Raw genomic sequence first — 21,114 nt, 5'->3', positions numbered from 1 at the left:
CCTGCCTGTATATATCAATGTTAGCCCGACTGAACATTTCTGTAGCCGGAGTCGGGTGAACAGGCGACATAAGTCCAATGAGCAGCTTAGAGGCTCAAATGAGATGAGGACCAAGAGCTCAGGAAGCTGTGAACCCTTAGGCAAGGGGTACGAAACTGACTGCCCAGTGTGACTAAGCCAGCGAAACTCACAAGTGGCTCTAGCGCCTGCCCTATCCCAATGCAATTCACAAACAAATAGTTTCGTTACAGGGGTGCTCTGCAAAATAACAACCAAGAGCCCTCCTAGGCACATCCATTGAGCTCCATGTAGCAGAGGCCCCTGACTGGGCCCCCACATTCTCCTTTATCTTTTAGTCACAGAAGCCCCTGAGTTTTAACTGGACCCATGGCCACTGAAGCAAGAGGCTCTATGTCCCAGCGTCCCTTTCAGCAAAGTGTAACCACACTGATTTGAGTGACTCCAAGTCATATCCTTTAAAAAGAAACTGCTTTGCTCTCTCTTTCCCCGGTGTATTGTAGACACGGAGCTGATGAGTCTGCTTTGACCCTGTGGGCAAGGTCAACACCTCAGGGTTGGCTGAACAAGACAGAAGGAAACTGAGGTCCTGGTGACCTTGTACAGTTAAATCTACCCTAGACCATCTGAAAATATCTGTACTATTAGAAGAGAGAAGAATAAACTTCTACTAGGAGCCACTGTACTTTAGGTTCTCTTTGTTATAGCAGCTTAGCCTGTGGCTTAACCTCATTCATAACAGAATGGAAAGATGCCAGAGGGAGACTCCAAAGGATTCTGGCAACATCCTAGAAAAGTCAATGCACAGTCCACTTCAGCAAACAGGTCAGGAAATGAGAGCCATCACACCGAGTTATGCCTCCTACTCCTTCTCCAGGAGAAGCCCACCTGCATCCCTGGAGGAGAGGAAGAGGCCTTTATTACAGCCCAGCCCAGCCCAGCCCATCCACCGTGGACCTAAGGCAGGTCCTCAGTCGCTGGAGATACAGACTGCTTTCCCACCAGAGCCGGGCAGGCCTGTCCTACCTTTTCCCCTAAAGCAGGAAAGCTCCACACTTCTCCACTCTTCATAATTACCATTCTTGAGAACAGGTCAAGTCCAGTAAGGCGCAGGGTGAAGCCGCTGCTGGGGGGCTGTGCGTGAGGGTCAGGGGAGGGGAGTCCAGATCCCCAGAACAAAAGTCACAGCTGGGAAGAGGGAGAGAAGCCTCCACGTCTGCCCTGGGTTTCTGGGGTCCAGGGGCCTCAGGATGCAGCCCCTGCTCCTCCTACGCAGTCCCCCTGGTGACAGAGCTCAGCCAGGCAGTTGCCAGTCACTAACGAATCCCAGCTACCGGCACCTGCTGCTGCTTGCGGATCTTATTGAAGAGTTCCATGTACTGGATCATGGTATCTGCTGGGCCATAGACGGCATCGTGTCTGTTCCCAAACACTGCGGGAGCCCCTGGTGTGTGGCTGCCTAGAAAACTCTGTAGGAACTCGAGCAGCAGGCTCCAGCAGTCGCTAGCTACCACACAGGGGCCATACTCCACCTGGAGACCAAAAGAACAGAGAACAAGGGTGAGTGAGGGCAAGGACAAGGTCTTCTGCTTCTCTTGCACCTCTTGCCCCCTGCTCCCATCTTCTCCAACCCCAAGCCAAAGACACACACCTTCTAACACAATGTTGCTCCACAGGAAAATACTCAAGCCAAACACTAGGGATTCCACATACCCAGCATCATTCCCTTTAGGCATCTCTCACATTCTCATCTTGGGACTTATCAACCTACAGCCCCAACCGACAAGACCCAGAGACAGACACAGGCCCCCTTTGATGATCTCAGAACGGTATAGTCCCTGCTGTGCTGCTTGAAGATCATGGAGAGCTCAGGAAAATTCTGAGAGAAAATGAACAACAGAAGTTAAGAGTGTATATGTATCTGTGTGTGTGTGTATGTGTGTCCATAGGGGGCAAAGTAGACACATATGCTCTTAAGTCTCTTTAAGACCAAACATTACCCCCACAAAAGACCCCAACTGACCCTAAGAAGTAATTTCCCAACCAATATGGCAGGGGTCAAAGGAGATACATCTTAAGACTTTCTCATTCCTTTCTCCTGGTTTTTCACTGGAAAGATGGCAGGAAAAATAATTAGTAAGCATAAGGAGAAACACATAAAGAAGGAGCTGGGATGTATTTGTACTACAAAGCTGGAAACATTTAGGATAAGCAGACAGTGGCTTCCCAGTGGGTCTCAGCCAATGCAAGGTGTATCACAAGCCAAAAGGGGTCAGGAAATCTTGGTCCCAGAGGTCCAAGAAGTTTCAGAGAAGTAATTTACCACTAAGGCCCTTTTCTCTACCTGGAATGCTTAGTGGGGCTTAGTGGGGACAGCTCTACATTTTTTTTTTTAACATTTTATTTATTTATTTGACAGAGAGAGACACAGCGAGAGAGGGAACACAAGCAGGGGGAGTGGGAGAGGGAGAAGCAGGCCTCCTGCAGAGCAGGGAGCCTGATGCAGGGCTCGATCCCAGGACCTTGGGATCATGACCTGAGCCGAAGGCAGACGCTTAACAACTAAGCCACCCAGGTGGCCCACATCTCTACATTTTAAGTCCCTCTTTACACGCTACTCTGGAAGAAAGCATCCCCATCCTCAAAGTCACCAGTGCTCTCACTGGCCTGAATCCCCAGAGCAATGTGCCTCAGAATGTCTTACGGACTAACTTCAAAAACAGTTTGTGTGTTTCAGCTTCACTCGCTTACTAAATCGTACATGTTCAAAAGGCAGGCCCTGTAGGTCACCTATTTTTTTTTTTTTTTAAATCTCACACAATGCTGGGCACATGGTAGACTGAGGAATTTCACTGGTCCCAAAGCCAGCTACTGCCACACTCCCTCTTTGTGGTTTCCAATACATACCTCAGAGATGAATCACCACACACATCTCTTTCCACCACGAAAGAAGCCGACAGCATGTCAAAAGGAAAGGCTCATCTAGCTATACAACCTCTGAGACCTATCTTAAGGTGTACTAGGGAAAGGGATGTAGACACACGATTTAGGGACCACCTCCCAAAAGTTACCTGCACAAAAAGTTGCACTGGTCTGCTCCAGTCCTTGTGATGGGTGACCAGTCCCTCCACATCACAATTCACCTTCCTCCCTTGACTATCCCTTCCCTTCTCCAGCAGGTCAGCCTTCTTAAGCTTTCTACCTGTTGTGACCCAGCTTCCCATTCCCACCCTGGGCCAGAACCTGAATGATGAAAGAAAGGGTAAAAGATGCAGGGACAGGGAAGCACACATGCCCTGGAGACAGGGATGAGGAAGGCATAAACACCGGTTTGCATTCAGAGGGGTGAGAAAATCTGCAGAGCCCTCTGCTGAGCAGCCCTTCAGCACATACCGCTCCTGTTTCCCCAAGGTCTTACCTCTACGGAGATGCCTCGGGCACTGGGCCCCATGGTGACTGTGCCCACCTTCACTAGGAAGTCACAGTACTGGTAACGGGTACCCCGGGTCTCAATCTTGCTGGCCTTGGCACTCTGGAAAAAGCCCTTGAGCTTCACCATAAGCACATCGAAGTTGGTGTCGGCAATAAGCCAAGGGCCATTCTCAAAGAGGGCGAAGCAGCTCAGAGGGTACTCTGAGTTGTGCATCACATACATCAGCTTCCCAGCCTGACCTGCAGGGACAGAGATTCTATCAGCATCAAGATCTTCCTCTGCAAACCCTGGAATAGAGTCAAATGTGGGGAACAGGGCCAGATGGCAATCTGCCATTACCTCAGCCATCTTGGAGGGCGATGTGGGGGGAATCCCCTCACCAACAGTCTTTTCCAAAGAGGAAGGGAGAAGAACGGCAGGCAAGGCAGCGTGTGGTAAAACCCTGCTCTACAGAAAACGTGAGGAGCACAAGGGAACTTCAATAGCACTGGTAACAGTTTAGTTCTTAAGTTGAGTGAAGGGCTCATAGATGGCTGCTTGATGACAAATCAAGAAGATCTTTAGAAAAAAAGATTTTATCTATTTATTAGAGAGAGAGAGAGCATGCATGCACACGAGTGGGGGGAACAGTAGAGGGAAAAGAAGACTCCTCGATGAGCAGGGAGCCAGATGTGGGACTCGATCCCAGCACCCTGGGATCATGACCTGAGCCAAAGGCAGACGCTTAACCAACTGAGCCACCCAAGCACCCGAACCCTTGGAGTACTTTAACGTATCAGCTGACTTGGGAAGCAATCAGCACATTCACAGAAAGGACTCAAGATCTGGAATCAGAAGGTCTAGTTTCAAGCCCCAGTCTACCCCTTCTGGTCTCTGAGAAATGCGTTTTCTTCTTGATTACTACTAGAGATTTTTTTTTAAGATTTTATTTATTTATTTGAGAAAGAGAGAAACAGAGAGAAAGGGAATACAAGCAGGGGGACTGGGAAAGGGAGAAGCAGGCTCCCCGCCAAGCAGGGAGCCCAATGCAGGGCTCGATCCCAGGACCCCGGGATCATGACCTGAGCCGAAGGCAGACGTTTAATGACTGAGTCACCCAGGCGCCCCACTACTAGAGATTTTCTGCAAGAAGAAAGGAAAGCTACATATATTTGGTCAACTGAAAATGGAAAGCAAGATCGCCCTCTCATATACTACAAGAATTAAGGGACAGACTACCACAATCCCAAGTATTTATTAAGACTTAACTATAAAATATTTATTAAGGACTTAACTATCCCCAACATTGTGCTAGAGTTTAAGAGGCGTGCAAGTAGAGGACTTAGCACCTGGCCTCAGGAAGCTGATGCTCTCATTAAAGACAGGTGAGGGGTCCCGCGTCAGGCTTCCTGCTCAGGTGGGAATCTGCTTCTCTCTCTTTCTCTCTCTCCTCCTCTGCCCCTCCCTACTGCTCTTTCTCTCTCTCTCTCAAATAAATAAATAAAACTCTTTAAGAAAAAAAAATAAAGACAGGTGAAAAACTTTTAAAGAGACAGTAAGACCAAAGTGCTTACATGGGATAGACCAGAAATCTTCTTGGAAGGAAAAAAGACCAGAGCAGAAAGAGATCAAAGTGTGCAAGAGTCAGCAGGAAAAACTTCCATGGAGAAAACAGGACCTGAACTCTGATACGAAGAGAGGGTAGGGTTCAGCCACACAGAGAAGGAAAGATATTCTAGGCAAGAATGAGAGTTTAACAGGGGCACCTGGGTGGCTCAGTTGTTAAGTGTCTGCTTTCAGCTCAGGTCATGGTCCCGGCGTCCTGGGATCGAGCCCCGCATCGGGCTCCCTGCTTCTCCCTCTCCCACTCCCCCTGCTTGTGTTCCCTCTCTCACTGTGTGTCTCTCTCTGTCAAATAAATAAAATCTTAAAAAAAAAAAAAGAATGAGAATTTAACAGTGGAAAAGAGGTGATAGGGTGGAGAGACCTCTACACAGGCCTCCACTCTGCTGCCGCTTCCAGAACTGAACAGGCTCTGCACCAACCTTTCCTCACATCCCTCCTGACCGCTTGCTGCCAATGGGTACCTTTCACCTCCTGCTAAACCCAGTGCAAAATATTTCAACCTTCCAAAAAAAAAAAAAAAGACATCCAAAGCTGATCTGTCATTCTGTTCTTGTGCAAACTCACTGTAATTATTTAATTCATACTATAGGAGTCTGTAGGTGTTCTTACTGTCTTGAAAATACTTTGAAAGTCAACTAAGGTTTTTTTTTAAGAAGGCACTGCCAATTGTTTACAGGTAATAGTATTTTTAAAATCAAAATAAAGTATCTCTGGGGACGCCTGGGTGGCTCAGTTAGCTAAGCGTCTGCTTTTGGCTCAGGTCATGATCTTGAGGTCCTGGGGATTGAGCCCTGCATTGAGCTCCCTGCTTAGCAGGGAGTCTGCTTCTCCCTTTTTCTCTCCCCCAGCTTGTGCTTTCTCTCGCAAATAAATAAATAAAATCTTAAAAAAAAAGTATCTCTGTATTGGCACAAACTTGTGAAGCAAGCAGAACCAGTGTTACTGTCCCCCTTTTACAGACAAGGAAAATGAAGCCTATAGGGTTCGGGACCAGCAGCAGCAGCACCACCACCTGGGCACTTGCTGGAAATGCGGATTCTCTGCCTCAGCCCACACTTCCTGAGAGGAAATGTCTGGGAGGGGCCCAGCAATCTGTGTTAATGAGCTCTCTGGGTGATGTGAAAGCTGGTCCGTGTGAGAACTTGTGATCTAAAGGCACAGAGCCAGTAAGGAGCAGAACTGGAACTCCAGTCTGCGCCTTCTGACTTCAAGTTTATTGCTCCTTCCATTCCAACACCTGTCTGCTGCGAATGTGTCCTCTCCCCAACTCGACTGTAGCTCCTTAAAAAGTAAAGGTCAGATCAGGAAAACAGAGCCTACAACACGTAGTTTCATAGATACGGTACGCCGTCTTATACCTGTGCACAAATGTTTTGTCTTCCAAATGCTTTCATAACTGTTCTCTCTTTTGATTCCTACTGAAGGCACAAGTAATGGTAACACTGTGATTTTACTGATGGTGAAACTCGGTAGAGCTCTTGTTTATTAAATACTTACTACACAACCACCTCAGTTCTAAGTGCTTTGCACATAGTAACTTATTTAATGAGCACAACACTAGGGGATCAGTACTATGATATTTTCATTTTGCAAATGACAGAACTGTCCTAGGAAGGTATAGAAACAGACCCCGTAGCAAATAGTTTCATTAGAAGGGATTTAATACAGGGAACGAAATACCAAGGTTGGAAAAACCGACAAACCAAACAAATGGTGAGGCCACTCAAATATTAGCAGTACAGGGAGCTACTACCAACCCAAAGGCTGGAAGGAAAAAGAGAGGATGTGCTGTCATTAGAGCGAGGCACAAGGGGCACCCAGCAGGAGCTAAAACCAAGGAAGAGACCGCAGTCACAGCCGGAGACACCACCCAAAGCAGGAGAGGAGGAGATCCTGTGCTCTCCCTTGCTTCGGGCCTCTAAACTTCCCCACTGCCCCTCACTGGCCAAAGGTGACTAAAAGGGGGCCTGGCAAATGTTGTCTGCAGGGGAGGTATGGGGAATGGATCTACGGGGAAATAGGCAAATGACTGGCACAGAAACGGTCATAGGTTGTGGGACTTCCCTAAGTGACAGTATGTGACCAGGACTTAGTTCTCTGGTTCCATGATCTAGCCTTTTCATCACTGTGCTTTGGAACTGTCCTAGGTCAAATTACTACAGAGCCAAGACTAAGAGAACCCAGGTTCTCTAACTCATATTCAAAGGTTCTCTAAACATGGGAAACAACAGATGTTGGTGAGGATGTGGAGAAAGGGGAACCCTCTCACACTGTTGGTGGGAATGCAAACTGGTGCAGCCACTCTGGAAGACAGTATGGAGGTTTCTCAAGAATTTAAGAAAAGAAACTACCCTACGACCCAGCAATTGCACTACTAGGTATTTATCGAAAGGATACAAAAATACAGATTCGAAGGGGTACATGCATCCTGATGTTTACAGCAGCATTATCAACAACAGCCAAATTATGGAAAGAGCCCAAATGTCCATTGGCTCATGCCTGGACAAAGAAAATGTGGGAGAAATATATATATATGTGTGTACCTATTATCTATATATCTAATGTGTCTATACACATATATATAATTTATACATCTAATACACTTATATATATTATGTAGATATATAATGGAATATTACTCAGCCATCAAAAAGAAAAATCTTGTCATTTGCAAAGACATGGATAGAACTAGAGTGTATTATGCTAAGTGAAGTAAGTCAGAGAAAAATAATACCATGATTTCACTCACATGCAGAATTTAAGAAACAAAACAGTTGAACATATGGGAGGGGGAAAAAAGAGAGAGAGGGAAGCAAACCATAAAAGACCCTGAACAACAGAGAACAAACTGAGGGTTGATGAAGGGACGTGGGTGGGGGGCTAAATGGGTGGTGAGCACCCAGTGTTATATGTAAATGACGAATCACTGAATTCTACCCCGAAACCAATATTACGCTATATGTTAACTAACTAGAATTTAAATAAAAATTTGAAGAAAAAAAAAAAGATTCTCTTTGCCTCCCTACCACCATCATCCATAGCCCATCTCAATATATTTGAAACAAAAGTTGATTCAATGGTCAAGGTCATGCAATGAGGTATCCAAGGCCACTGGCTAGGTGTAGGAATCTGAAAGCCTTTCTGCACAAAGTTCTAAAAACTTTAAAGCTGTGAAAGAATCATAGACTTCTGGGCCTAAAAGGAGTCTCTCTCAAACTTAAGAGTGCATAAAGATCATCAAGGGAGCTAGCTGAAGTATAATTATGGGGCTTGCAGCACCAGTCAAGTGGTAAGGAGAGCTGAGACTTCGCACCTTTATTTTTTTAAGATTTTATTTATTTATTTGAGAGAGAGAGAATAGAGAGCGAGAACGGGGGAAGGGGCAAAGGGAAAGGGAGAAAGAATCCTAAGCAGGTGCTGTGCTGAGCATGGAGCCCGATGCGGGACTTGATCCCAGGACCCTGAGATCATGACCTGAGCTGAAATCAAGAGTTGGATGCTTAATCAACTGATGCACACCGGCGCCCCAGGACTCTCCACCTTTAACAAGTAACCCAGATGCTTAGATGCATTTAGCCAGTGACCAATCCCCCGAGAAACACAGCTTTAAAGTGCAAAGTGCAGAAAGACTAAAGCATCGGCCCAATCTAAGAGATGAAGGACCGAGATTTAATGAATTCAGAAACATCTGCCACATGTTCAAGAATACCATCCTTAGCAAAAGAGCATAAAGATTTCAGTGAACATGAATGTCAATCAACTCCAAGTGAGGTTCCAGCCATCCTGCAGACCCATCTCACTGACCTTGGCTGCCAAGAGTGGAGGCAGCTGTGTGGTAGGTCTCACAATCCACACAAAATGTTCCTTGCTTCTCTGCCCCAAGCATCTCCAACTTCCGGGTGAGGAGCTCCACCGTCTGCTGGACACTCTTGCCCTCAGCCACAGGCATCTGGGACACACTGGAAGGGAGAGGACCAAATCATCAGTATCCGTAGACACATGTACACTCACTGAGCCACTCATTTACCCACAGAATCACAGCTCTTTCGGGCCAGGAGTTACCTTAGAGACCACCTACCCTGACCCTCTCTCTCATTTTAAAGATGAGGAAATAGAGGCTCACGGTTCCTGAGAGCTCCACTAAGAACTAGAACACAGATCTCAGGACACTCACATCAGTGTAGTGAACTTCCTATCTATCACACCAGTGTTTCCCAAGCAGGACATGTGTGCCAATGTTCAAGAAAAGGTTTTAAGTGTACAGAGGCTGAACAATTCATAACATTGAGTCATGTGAGAAAGGGATGTCCTTTGCGATCCCTTCAGTTCTGACTCTATCAGGAAAATCTCAATTTGGGGTTAGTATGTTTTTACCATTTCTTGAACACTTTGAATGCGCGCTGTCCAGTACAGCAGCCACAAGCCACATGTGGCTATTTACACTTAAACTAATAAAACAAGTTAAATTAAAAACTCAACTCCTCAGCTGCACCACCCACATTTCAAAGGCTCAAGAGCCACTTGTGACTGAAGGCTAGTGTATTAGACAATGGTGTTATAGAACATTTCGTCAATGCGGAAAATTGTATTCAACAGCCCTAGGAGCAAAGAGAAAGCAAGGCTCAAGTTTATAATCTTTAGGAACTAGAGGCAACAGTATGTACAAGAATAAAATCAAAACAATGGACTAAAAGATTTCCTTCTATGGTAAGTGAAACTGGCTTCCCCTTCATAGTGGATAACAATCATTAGGCATCAACCATGTGCCAGGCAGTGTCCAAAGGCCTTTAGACAAATGAATTCTTTGAATCCTCACAACAGCCCTATGAGATGAGCTATTATTTATCTCCTTGCTACAAATGAAGAAACTTAAGTACAGAGGGGCTGAGTAACTTGCATAAGGTCACAGAGCTTGGTGTGGTGTAGTCAAGATTCAAAGCCAGGCAGGCTGCTCCATGTCTGTGTTCTTATCCACTATACTAGATTTCCTCCCTAGAGATGAAGCTGCCTGTTAAAATGTTTTTGGGGAAAATAAATAGATTCAAAAGAAAACATTAACAACTACTACAGATGGTACCTAGCTATATAAAAACCATATGTTACTGAATTTTGGAAGACACTGCATTACTTTAAGATCAACTACATGAAGGTACAAAAATGGGAGTCTTGCTGTTGCTAAAAATTGTCACTACTCACCATCAGAAAACACACTCATGAGCAATGAGATGAAGTGCCTTGAGAAAAATAAGAGAATCCCTAAACTGATGTTACAGGGGTCAGAAGCCCCAGGAGTGTGAAAAACTTGATAAGGGTCCCAAACAGACTGACAGCCCATTCCCTCTTTCTGTCTTCTACTGAAAGAACAGGGACTTCTAGGGTTCCAAGGCTCTATGCTACAAACTTTTCATTCCATCCCTCACACATCCCCCTTACACTAGAAGACTTAGAAAAGGCTCATGATACCCACTGTAGAAAACAAAGGTGCAGTAACAGACAAGCCTACACGAACCTGAGCTACCAGAAAGAGTAGTTCCCACAGGCTCCAGCCACTGACTTCAGAATATCCTAGCCTCCAGCCCTCTGACTGGAACCATGCTAATATTTACCAATATTCAAAGCAAAGCAAAAAAAAAAAAAAAAAAAGATGTGAAATCTAGCATTTTGGAACTCATGCCCCCAAGAGCATTAGGCCATACCTTTCTCTGCCACCCTACTTGTATCACGTTAGAGATTAAAAGTCCATAGAAACTAGACCAACCATATAATTAAACATAGTAGGAAACGGATCCTGAAGAGGTGATGTGCCTGAACCCCAATCTAACTCCCAACAGCTTCTTCCCCCCGCCCCCTAGACTTAAGAACTTAAAACGGCCACACCAGAACCAGACACGGGCTGGTTTAACTGTATTGGGTGGCCGTAGGGAGGGGCAGGAGAAACACCTAAAAAAAGGTGGTTTCCTCGTTGCCTATCCCGCACCCCCTCAAGCCCCGCCTGCAGATTAGGTCCTACTCCGGGCATCCTATTTCCAACCCTTAAGTTCCACACCCCGGGCAGCCCGATGGCCTCCTGGGCAGAAAAAGGAAGGAAGTACACAACCACCGATGGGCTCCTGGGACAAAACCTTTCACCTGCCGCCTTCCAGGACTGGGAGTATCTTCGAGCAAACAAGCCCAGAGAATCTGCAGCCCTCACCCACACATCCTGCTCAGCTCCTGGGGGACCGCGGACCCTGGTCCCGAGCCTCCTCCCGGGTATACTCCAGACTCCGAGGGCCCTTCCCGACCCCAAGCGCAGCCCCACAAAGTCCCTTGCGGTCCTACCAAGTCACTCCCATGGTATCCGGCCAGGAGGGTGGCAGGAACAAACAGCTGAATCACAGTGTTCTGCGGCCGTCCACACTAAGTGAATCCCCCCTAATGCAAGCTTCTGCCGAGGGAGGTGTTGCGGAAATGACGTAAAAACAGAGCGTCCAGTCGACGCGCCCACGAGGAACAGGGGCGGGTCTAGGCACCTCATCGGTGACGACTCCAGTGACGTCACTGCCCGGCTCCTGGCCACCCCCCTCCCCCACCCCAGCCTTCTTCTGGGGAAGTTCACGTTTGGCCACATAGGTCCGCGATCCGTGAAAGTAGAAAATCATCGCTCGGACTGCCACCACGTATAGGAACCAACGTTAAATGCAATGAGTTTATTCGGATGTCTAGCTCCAGGACCCGTGAGCTCTTTCAGGGGGTGTGACGGCGCTGATGGCACTGCTGGCCTCCGAACGCTAGGAGACGCTGTAATCTACGTGGGGGCTTCTTGGGAACTGGGAGTTCACTGCGCAAGCGCACTGAAGGCTTTTTTTTTTTTTTCCTTTTCTTCTGTTGGCACGTGTAAGGCTTTCCAGCAAAGTTTTGGAGGAAAATGCCCAAATTCAAGGCGGCTCGCGGAGCTGCGGGTCAGGAAAAACATGCGCCCCTGGCTGAGCAGATCCTGGCTGGGGACGTGGTGCGGGCAGGAGCCCGGGAAAAGCGGCGGGGTCGTGGGACCAGAGAAGAGGAAGAGTATGTGGGGCCCCGGCTGACTCGACGGATTTTGCAGCAAGCACGGCAGCAGCAGGAGGAACTCGAGGCGGAGCATGGGACTGGGGACAAGCCCGCAGCGCCACGCGAGCGCACCACGCGGCTGGGTGAGTGGTGGGGGGTGAGCGCCGGGAAGAAGGTGGTTAGTTTCTGGGGGTGGGGGGAAGTAGACGGCCAAACGATTCCCCTGATAGGGGAATCGTTTGAAATCAAGAAGATCAAATAAAATAAATAAGGGGTCCGCATTACACCCTTGCAAAGGTAATGAAATGGGAGACCCAGCTCTGGAGCAGGTTAAGGGTGGTCAGAGCCCTCTACTCCCACTTGTAGTTTTAGATACTCGCTTCTAGGCACCCCCGCAGTTAGACCAACAGGGAGTAGTTGCTCACGCCACTGAGCACTCCTAACATTTATCCATTTGTTCTATACATTCTTAGGAGTTGTCTAGTCCGTGCTTTGCACTGTGCTAGGAGTTTAGATGGTTTTGGTAAAGAAGGAAACAAGATAGCCATGTGCCTGACTTCAGGATCTTACAGTCTAGCCCAAGAGAGAGACAGTTAAATTGATGATTAGAATAATACATTCCAGAATAAAGAAAGTATAGTTTCTCTTATAACAGTAGCATTACTTTTGGGGGTCAGGCTTCCCAGATTGCATAACCTTTGTGCTGAGACCTGAAAAACGAGTGGAGAGTTCTCTGAGCAGAAAGAATGATCTTGTTTAGGTGTTCAAGAGGGAGAGAGACTAATTAAAAGTTGGTCAGTATTATTAGGGTGGACGTGTTGACCTCCAAGTCGCTTAATCTGTCTCTCAGATCTCTTTCATTTGTCTTGAGAGCGGTATTGGACACAATTGAACACTGGCCTCCTGGCTTCAGTATCTTTTGCTGGCTCCTCTTTTGTCCCCAGCCTCTTATCATTGATGGGCCACAAGGTTCAGTTCTTGGATCTCTTCTCTTCATGTCACTTTTCTGGTGCTGTCATCAGTTTCATGGTTTAACTGCCATCTACTTAGTGATTGCTCCTAACTTTGTATTCTTGCCCAGATCTCTTCCATGAAAATCAGATTCTTCTATTTCAGCTGCCTGTTTGACATCTCCCATTTGAAGTCTAATAGACATCTCAAATTTAATGTGTCCAAAACAGAAATCCTGATATTCTTGCCAAACCTGCTCCTCCCACTGTCCTCCTCATCTCAGTTAATAGGATGATATCCTTCCATTTGCTCAAGACAGAAACCTTGGACTCCTCTCTTTCTTACTTCGCATCTAATCTGTTAGGAAATCCTGTTGACTCTACCTTCAAAATAGATCCAGAGTCAGACCACTTCTCATCAGCTTGGAACACAGTCCTGTTTGAATCACCATAATCTCTCACCTGGATTATTGTTGTAGCTTCCTGATTAGTATCCCATCCCCCTTAGATCTACTCGCAACAGCTGTAGGACTTCAAAGACCTGCATGATTTGCCCCTTTGCCAATCTGACCTCTTCTACTACATTCCCCGTGTCCTCTTTGTCCATACAGGCTTTATTGTTCCTTAAACATAGTAAGTTAGGGCTTTTGCCCTTCTTATTCTTTTTGTCTTCATTCCTTTGTAGGTTTATTCCCTGATTCTTCATCTTCTCGGAGAGGCCTATCCTGTCCACTCCATTAAAAATGGAAATACCTGGGGGTGCCTGGGTGGTTCAGTCGGTTAAGCATCTGACTTCTGCTCAGGTCATGATCTCAGGGTCCTGGGATCTGGCTCAGCATTTGGTGGACAGTAGTACCATTTACTTAAGACATGGAACACAGCGAGTAGCAGAGACCTAAAAGGAAAAGTTCAGTTGATGGTGAGGGTTGAATTGCCTGTGGCTCATCCAAGAGCTGCTGTACAGGAGAGGGCTGGAGTGAGTGTCTGGAGTAAAGGGAAATCAACCTACAAGCACAGATTTGGGATTTGTTAGCACATGAAGACAAAAGTCTGGTGCATCCCCCTCCCCCATTTAGCTTTTATCACACACTGCCTGTCTTTTTTTTTTTTTTTTAAGATTTTATTTATTTATTTGACAGCAAGCATACACAAGCAGGGGGAGTGGCAGGCAGAGGGAAAGAGAGAAGCAGACTTCCCGCTGAGCCGGGAGCCTTATGGGGGCTCGATCCCGGGACCCCACGATCATGACCCAAGCCGAAGGCAGACGCTTAACCGACTGAGCCACCCAGGCGCCCACACTGCCTCTGTTCTTACTGAGGTGTTCCCGTGTAACATTTTATCTTTCTGGTTGGATTATTACATCCCTTTTCAGATGCGCAGGCAGCTTGTAGCCTTCCAATAGTTCATTATAAAAATGGGTTGTGCCAGAGGCACCTGGGTGGCTCAGTCAGTTACCTGTCTGACTTTGGCTCGAGTCATGATCTCAGTGTCCTGGAATTGAGCTTCCTGCAGCATCTGACTCTGCATTCAGTAGGGAGTCTGCTTCTCCCTTTCCTTCTCCCTCTATCTCTGCCCCTACCCTTGTTCATGCTCGTGTGCATGTGCACCCACTCTCTCTTAAATAAATAAGTTCTAAAAAGGGGGCGTTGTTCCATTGAAATCTGAACTCCGTTGCCTGGCCTCAAGGCCCTCTGCAGTCTGGCTTTACTTTACCCCTCTAGCCTTATTTCTTGCTACTGCCTGTTAGATACCCTTGTAACCAACTGTTCCTGCCAGTGTTGTGACCCACGTCTGGAGCACACTCCTCCAGTTCCCATACTGCCTTTTCAGAGTCTGACTGTCCTCTGCTCTTATTACCTTTTACGTGCCTGTGGTTTACACTGCCTCTGCCACTGATTTTGGCATATAACGAAGCGCTACAGTGTGTATAGAACAGAGGTGAAGAATGCGCAGTCTAAACGCAGACTACCTGCCTTAGACAAGTCACTTAAGTTTCCTATGCTTCAGAGTCCCCATCTGACACTGGGTAGAATACTAGTACCTACTTCTTGGTGTTATGAAAATTAAATACAGTGTTTAGAAGAGCCCCTGCTATATAAGTGAGTGTAGTGTGTTTAACGATTATTCACTGGCATCGCTGTCTCCTTGGCTCATATTTGTACATTTTGTTTCTCAAGCAAGATCGGGAACAGGAAGCCCCTGGGAACTGGAAGACAGTGGGGGCATCATTGCTTTCACTGCACCCATCTGTGTCTGTTACAAGCCCATGCGAGGCCTGTACTGTGCTGATGGGTAAAGTTGAATTGACCTCTACATCCCTCACCCACGGCTTGCCTTTGCTCATCCATTTCCTCTCCTGTTCTAGGTCCAGGAGTCCCGCAGGATGGATCAGATGATGAGGATGAGGAGTGGCCCACCCTGGAGAAGGCTGCCACAATGACGGGGGCGGGCCATCATGCGGAGGTGGTCGTGGACCCTGAGGATGAGCGTGCCATTGAGATGTTCATGAACAAGAACCCTCCTGCCAGGTGGGGCTGGCATGGCCTGGGGTGTGGGATGTCCGGTCCCTGTGGCAGCTTTCTGCAGAGAAGCATATGCCCTGGCAATTTTGATTTCATGGCTTTGGGAAGGGCCTGAGCATAGCTGGTTGTGGGGAACCAGCTTGGCAAAATTGACCCATCCTCGGGTGGGAATGACCCAGACCTCCTGCCCATCTGTCCACCTGTTGTAGAACTGCCCAGGCTTCCCCGGGAAAACAGCTCCAGGGCCTTTTCTCATGCCTCCAGGGTGATCCATCCCATTGGATTTGGTTTTGGCCTGCTTGGTTTTCTTAGTGCTAAGCTCGATTTCCTTGGCCAGGTCTCTTTCATACTCTCAGCGTCATTTCAGCCAGGGTTTCTTAGCCTTGGCATTACTGGCATTTTGGGCTGGCTAATTCTCTTTTTTATGGAGGCTGTCCTGTGCGGTGGGGGATGTTTAGCATCTGGATGATTTCTATTCCCTGGATACCAGTAGTGGTCTTTCCCACAATTGTGATAACCAAACAATGTTTCCAGACTGCCAAATGTTCCCTGGTGAGCAGACTCGCCCCCGGGTAGAAGCACAGTGTAATGCCATGTATCCTAAATGACAGCTCCAAAACATGTGGGCATTGAAGGTGCTACAATCAAACTCTTAAGCCTGTAGATTCTGACCCAGGGGAGGGGGAGTCTCAGATAAAAGTCCCTCAACTAGTTCATTCTGACCCTGTGATACTTACGTGACAGGGTTTATAGGCTTTGGGGGGCTAATGCATCTTTCGTTGGCTGATAATACTGAGAATAAAACAGGGAAGCTGAAGGAGAAGTTCTGTGGTCACTTGTTTGAGAGCACAGAGTGAGGAAATGAGCCCACTGCCCACACTGATGCCCAGCAGCTGAAGTAGATGTCACAAAGTATGTTCTGGGCTGGTGTGTTTGTCCTGCCAGAGAGCCCCTCAGGGTCTCACTCAGCACCTCAGAACTCCTTGGTAACACAGCATTTTGACAGGACTAGTCGGATGATTTTCTTGCCTGCAGCTACCAAAAACGGGTTGCCTACAGTCTTGAGAAATGACAGCTGACAGCTTCTGAAAGCAAGCCCAGACCCACGTGAACTCAGTAGTCAGAGGCCCGTGCAGTTGGGGGCGCATTATAGTGTACTGTCAAGTACCTGAACTTTAGAACGTGAGAGGCCAGCGTTTAACTCCCACCAAGGCTGTGAGACCTTGGGGGAGTTATTGACCTCTGTGGGTATCAGTTCCTGTGTCTGAATAAGGGCCGTAATGACACCTCTACGGGATGTCGCACAGCTTGTATGAGATAACATCTGCAAAGCCCTACCTCAGTGCCTGGTGTTGAGAAAACAGGAGGTGTTTTAAATATACCTTAGCAGCTTCTGAAGACACCATTATACCAAAGCCCAATGTAACAGTAATTCTGAACCATCATGATAAGGTTTTGTTTGATATACTCTGCATAAGGAACCTGAGAAAAATATCATTGATCTTAGAAATTTTTCCATAAATTTTAATAAATGAAATTGGGGGAAAAGTTTGTGTCATAGTCCCTCCTTAATGACCCCCAGCTACTTGAAATCTTAGAAGGTAGCTGAGATGTGTGCGGCCCTCTAGAGAGGTCACACCAGGACTTTGTAATGGGAAGCCCTCCGCATATTGCCAGCACATCATAGGTGTGTTTGAAATAGGCAATGCTTACTGCACGCTCGCTGTGTACCAACAGTTCCAAGTAACGTACAAATGTTAATTCTTGTAATCCTCATGCTAACTTTATGAGCTAGGTACTGCTATTATCCCTGTCTCACAGATGAGGAAAACTGAGGCATAGAGAGGCCAAGGAGCATGCCCAGGGTCATACAGGCAGAGGAAAAGCTGGGATCTGAAGCCAGGCCGACTGACTTCAGAGTCCAGGTTCTTCACCTCCCTACAGCTGTGAGCTTTGTCCCAGACTGAATGACTTTCGGGTCCTCTACACCCTGCAGGGATTCTGCAGTGGGTGTTAGGGCCCAGGGAGGCTGGGGCCACACATCCCAGTGAGATCACAGATGTACTGGAGTTCACAAGGAGCTGCGCGGGCTGCCTGAAGCCTCCTGGACTGACCACAGCCCTCTCTCCTTGCCTCCCGCACCTCCCTTACTTGTAGGCGTACCCTGGCTGACATCATCATGGAGAAGCTGACTGAGAAGCAGACGGAAGTTGAGACGGTTATGTCAGAGGTGTCAGGCTTTCCCATGCCGCAGCTGGACCCCCGGGTTCTGGAGGTCTACAAGGGGGTCCGGGAGGTGAGAGCCGAGAGGAGAGCCATGATAGAATACCCTCCCAGGGGCTGTGGGCTCCCACATAAGGCTTTCTCTCCTCACACAAATGAGGCACAGTGGCCAAGACCAAACTTAAAGAGCCCGAGTGTGTGGGCTCAGATTCCTGCTCTGCACTCAGGCACTTGGTGGCCTTGGGGAAGGTTCCTTCACCCTGGTCTTCCTCTCCCCACCTGGAAAACGAGGGTGCTAAGAGCACATCCTTACAGGGCTCCTGTGAGGATTAAGTGAGCTAAGCCATGAAAACCACAGAGACGGACCTGGCACAGGGCACACGGCTTCCGTGTCATTGGCAGTGCTGATTCTGCACCCTCGTCCCCAGGTGTTGTCCAAGTACCGCAGTGGGAAGCTGCCCAAGGCCTTCAAGATCATCCCTGCGCTCTCCAACTGGGAGCAGATCCTCTACGTCACGGAGCCCGAGGCCTGGACTGCAGCCGCCATGTACCAAGCCACAAGGTAGAGGCCGGGGGTTGGGGGGGAAAGGCTTTCTCTGCCATTGTCATTACATTTTAGTCTTGCCCCAGAGTTCTAGCTGGAGCTTCTTTAGATCACTGTTTTCCCAGCTTTCCCATTTCATGTCTCAGGGCCAGGACCCCATTGAGACTCCACTGTGATAAGTTTCCAGAAGCGGGGCTCATAACTATTGGGGGACAACCCCTGGTGTGTCAGGGGTTCCTGAAGTCTGTGGCTCCCCAGGCACGCTCGGGTCCCTCGTAACAGCAGGGTAGAGAGAACCCGTGCTGGGGAAGGAAGGGGGATAGCGCAGAGTTCTGGCTGTCCCTAGGACAGTGCTCACTCTGTTTGGGTGCACCTTGTACCCCTCCTGTGGGGTACCTCTCTCATCTGACTCAGGTGTCAGGTGCACACAGCTAACTCCCACACATCCCTCACATCTCTTGTGTGCACCATCCATGGTGATAATTTAAAGCGCCAGAGCCAGGCTCTTGAGTGACCTGGGATCTCCCCCATATCCTTCTTCCCGCCCCCCTCCCCAAAAAACCCTAGGATTTTCGCCTCTAACCTCAAGGAACGCATGGCTCAGCGCTTCTACAACCTTGTCCTGCTCCCACGGGTACGAGACGACATCGCTGAGTACAAACGACTCAACTTCCACCTCTACATGGCACTCAAGAAGGCCCTGTTCAAGCCTGGAGCCTGGTTTAAAGGTGGGAGCTCAGGAGGCTGCAGAGAGGGAGGGGCTGGAGCTCCTGCAGGTGAAAACAACAATACTGACTTGGGAGATGACTCTATCTCGGGTAGGTGGGGGACCTGCTCTAGCGCCGTTCTCTCACCCCGGACTCAAGGTGACTGCCCCTCTGACCCTCCCCAGGGATCCTGATCCCACTGTGCGAGTCTGGCACCTGTACCCTGCGGGAAGCCATCATCGTGGGTAGCATCATCACCAAATGTTCCATCCCTGTGTTGCACTCCAGGTAGTGTTGGTGGGTGTGGAGGACAGTCAGTCAGGAGATACCCAGATAGGAGAGGTCTCAGGATTGGGGGGGCGGGGGGCGGACAGAATGGAGAAGGAGCTAGAACTGCCCTGGATCTGTGGCTTGTTTACGCTCCTGAGCGTGTTGCTGCTCCACTAGAATGTAAGTTCCCCCACAACAGGAGCCCAGTGCCTGGCACATGGCAGGTGCTCAGTAAATAGTTGAATGAATGAAAGAATGAATGAATGAGGAACGTGGGAAGAAAGTATGTTGGGGGTGGAGATCTTCAGATGCTCGAATCTATTCTAGCCAGATACTGTGACAAGGGGCTGAGTGAGAGGTGGGGACTTGGGGTGCATCTGCATAGAGCTGGTAACTGGGGCCGAGGGGGTGTCAGATTGGGTAGGTGAGAAGGCCTGAGATGGCCTCTTAGGAATAGCACAGTGCAGGGGCCAGCGGAGGAGGACAGGGGAAGGAGGGACAGGAGAGGGCGGATCTTCCCTCTAGCATCTCCTTCCCCACCAGCGCAGCCATGCTGAAAATTGCCGAGATGGAATACAGTGGTGCTAACAGCATCTTCCTGCGACTGTTGCTGGATAAGAAGTATGCGCTGCCGTACCGCGTGCTGGACGCCCTGGTCTTCCACTTCCTGGGCTTCCGGACAGAGAGGCGCGAACTGCCTGTGCTCTGGCACCAGTGCCTCCTGACTTTGGTCCAGCGCTACAAGGCAGACCTGGCCACGGATCAGAAAGAGGCCCTCTTGGAACTGCTCCGGCTGCAGCCCCATCCACAGCTGTCCCCCGAGATCAGGCGTGAGCTTCAGAGCGCAGTCCCCCGAGATGTGGAAGATGTGCCTATCACCATGGAGTGAGGAAAGTGATTTGCCCTGGTCTGAGGGGCATGAGGGGACACCAGGATTCCCTGTTGGTGACACGGAGCTTTTACAGCTGAAGTCGGGACAGTGAGAGAGGTCACAGGCATCTGTGACTCCCGATACCTGACAGGGAGGACTGGAGGGTCTGGCTGGCTCCCTCTTCCATTCCAGGTCTTCGTCCCTACTCAGTTCTGAGACCTGACTTGAGGTGCCCCACACCAGCGTTCCCACTCCCTGGCTGGGGCTTGGAATAGGTTCTTTATCTCAGGCTGTTGTGTCACGTCACTGGGATGTGGGAAAAAAACCAAAGGCAGGTATTTATTGAACTTCTGTGTTTTGATGTGATCAATGGGGATCTTTTTGCTTTCTCTCTTTAGCTGGAGAGTTCTTCCCTGTTCCTATCTAGGAGTGGATTCTTAACAGTTTACAGAGATACTCCCCCCCCCCCCCACCTCCTTATTCTGTAAATTTGTGTCTCCAGGTAGAGCCTTCATAGAGGCAGAGGCTACTTTGGGGGAATGCCAGCGACCAGGAGGTTGTTCAGAAGATGGTCCTGTCTCAGCTGTGTGTGGACTGCTACAGGAGAAAGTCCCTAGAGAAAACTGGAGCTACAGAGAATAAGAAGGTCAGACCCCGGAATGAGTAGATCCGGAGTCACCACTAGACAGGTTCCCTAACTTTCTTGGCTACTTAAAGCTTTAGACCAGGGGTTGGCAAACTAGAATCATATGCTGGTTTTCTTATGGCCCATGAGCTAATCGTGATTTTTACATTTTTTAAATGGCTGGGGGAAAAATTAATAGTATTTTGTGATAGGTGAAAATTATACGAAATTGATTTCAGTGTCATAAGTGTTAGGACATAGCCATCCCTATCCATTTGTATTTTTATGGCTGGGCTGCTTTCATGCTACAGCAGCAG

General features: G+C 48.4%; 3 protein-coding genes across 5 annotated transcripts in view; 1 reads left to right on the top strand and 2 right to left on the bottom strand.

Annotated features, from left to right (window-relative positions):
• USP49 (ubiquitin specific peptidase 49) overlaps window positions 1-1,143 on the bottom strand; it is an 87,927-nt gene extending 86,784 nt beyond the window's left edge. Inside the window, exon 1 of one of the 2 annotated variants that reach the window (XM_028097661.2) lies at window positions 1,045-1,143. The gene's annotated coding sequence lies outside the window, so the exon portion shown is untranslated. The remainder of the gene's footprint in view (window positions 1-1,044) is intronic. The other variant, XM_028097662.2, reaches the window with a different exon arrangement.
• On the bottom strand, window positions 867-19,386 carry MED20 (mediator complex subunit 20). Of its 2 annotated transcripts, none has more exons than XM_028097670.2 (5): window positions 18,908-19,386; window positions 11,378-13,930; window positions 8,861-9,015; window positions 3,437-3,690; window positions 867-1,550 (listed from the first exon to the last, which is right to left on the bottom strand). In XM_028097670.2, the coding sequence occupies exons 2-5, from the start codon at window positions 11,389-11,391 to the stop codon at window positions 1,335-1,337; spliced, it is 639 nt and encodes a 212-aa protein (XP_027953471.1). In that variant the 5' UTR covers window positions 11,392-13,930; window positions 18,908-19,386; the 3' UTR covers window positions 867-1,334. The 2 variants fall into 2 exon arrangements, with proteins under 2 accessions (XP_027953471.1, XP_027953470.1); XM_028097669.2 differs by having other exon boundaries at window positions 13,789-13,930.
• BYSL (bystin like) lies at window positions 11,675-20,519 on the top strand. The gene is made up of 7 exons (XM_028097663.2): window positions 11,675-12,228; window positions 15,401-15,563; window positions 17,715-17,853; window positions 18,209-18,342; window positions 18,892-19,052; window positions 19,217-19,319; window positions 19,845-20,519. Exons 1-7 carry the CDS (start codon window positions 11,964-11,966, stop codon window positions 20,188-20,190), a joined length of 1,311 nt encoding a protein of 436 aa, XP_027953464.1. The 5' UTR covers window positions 11,675-11,963; the 3' UTR covers window positions 20,191-20,519.
• The last annotated feature ends 595 nt before the right edge of the window (window positions 20,520-21,114 follow it).

This window comes from Eumetopias jubatus, unplaced genomic scaffold (genome assembly GCF_037043125.1).
Source record: "Eumetopias jubatus isolate StellerSeaLion01/CBP00866 unplaced genomic scaffold, mEumJub1_p1.0 scaffold_6, whole genome shotgun sequence".
Classification (NCBI taxonomy): Eukaryota; Metazoa; Chordata; class Mammalia; order Carnivora; family Otariidae; genus Eumetopias; species Eumetopias jubatus.
Note: the sequence above shows the minus strand (reverse complement) of the source record. Positions and strands in the feature narration are given on the sequence as shown.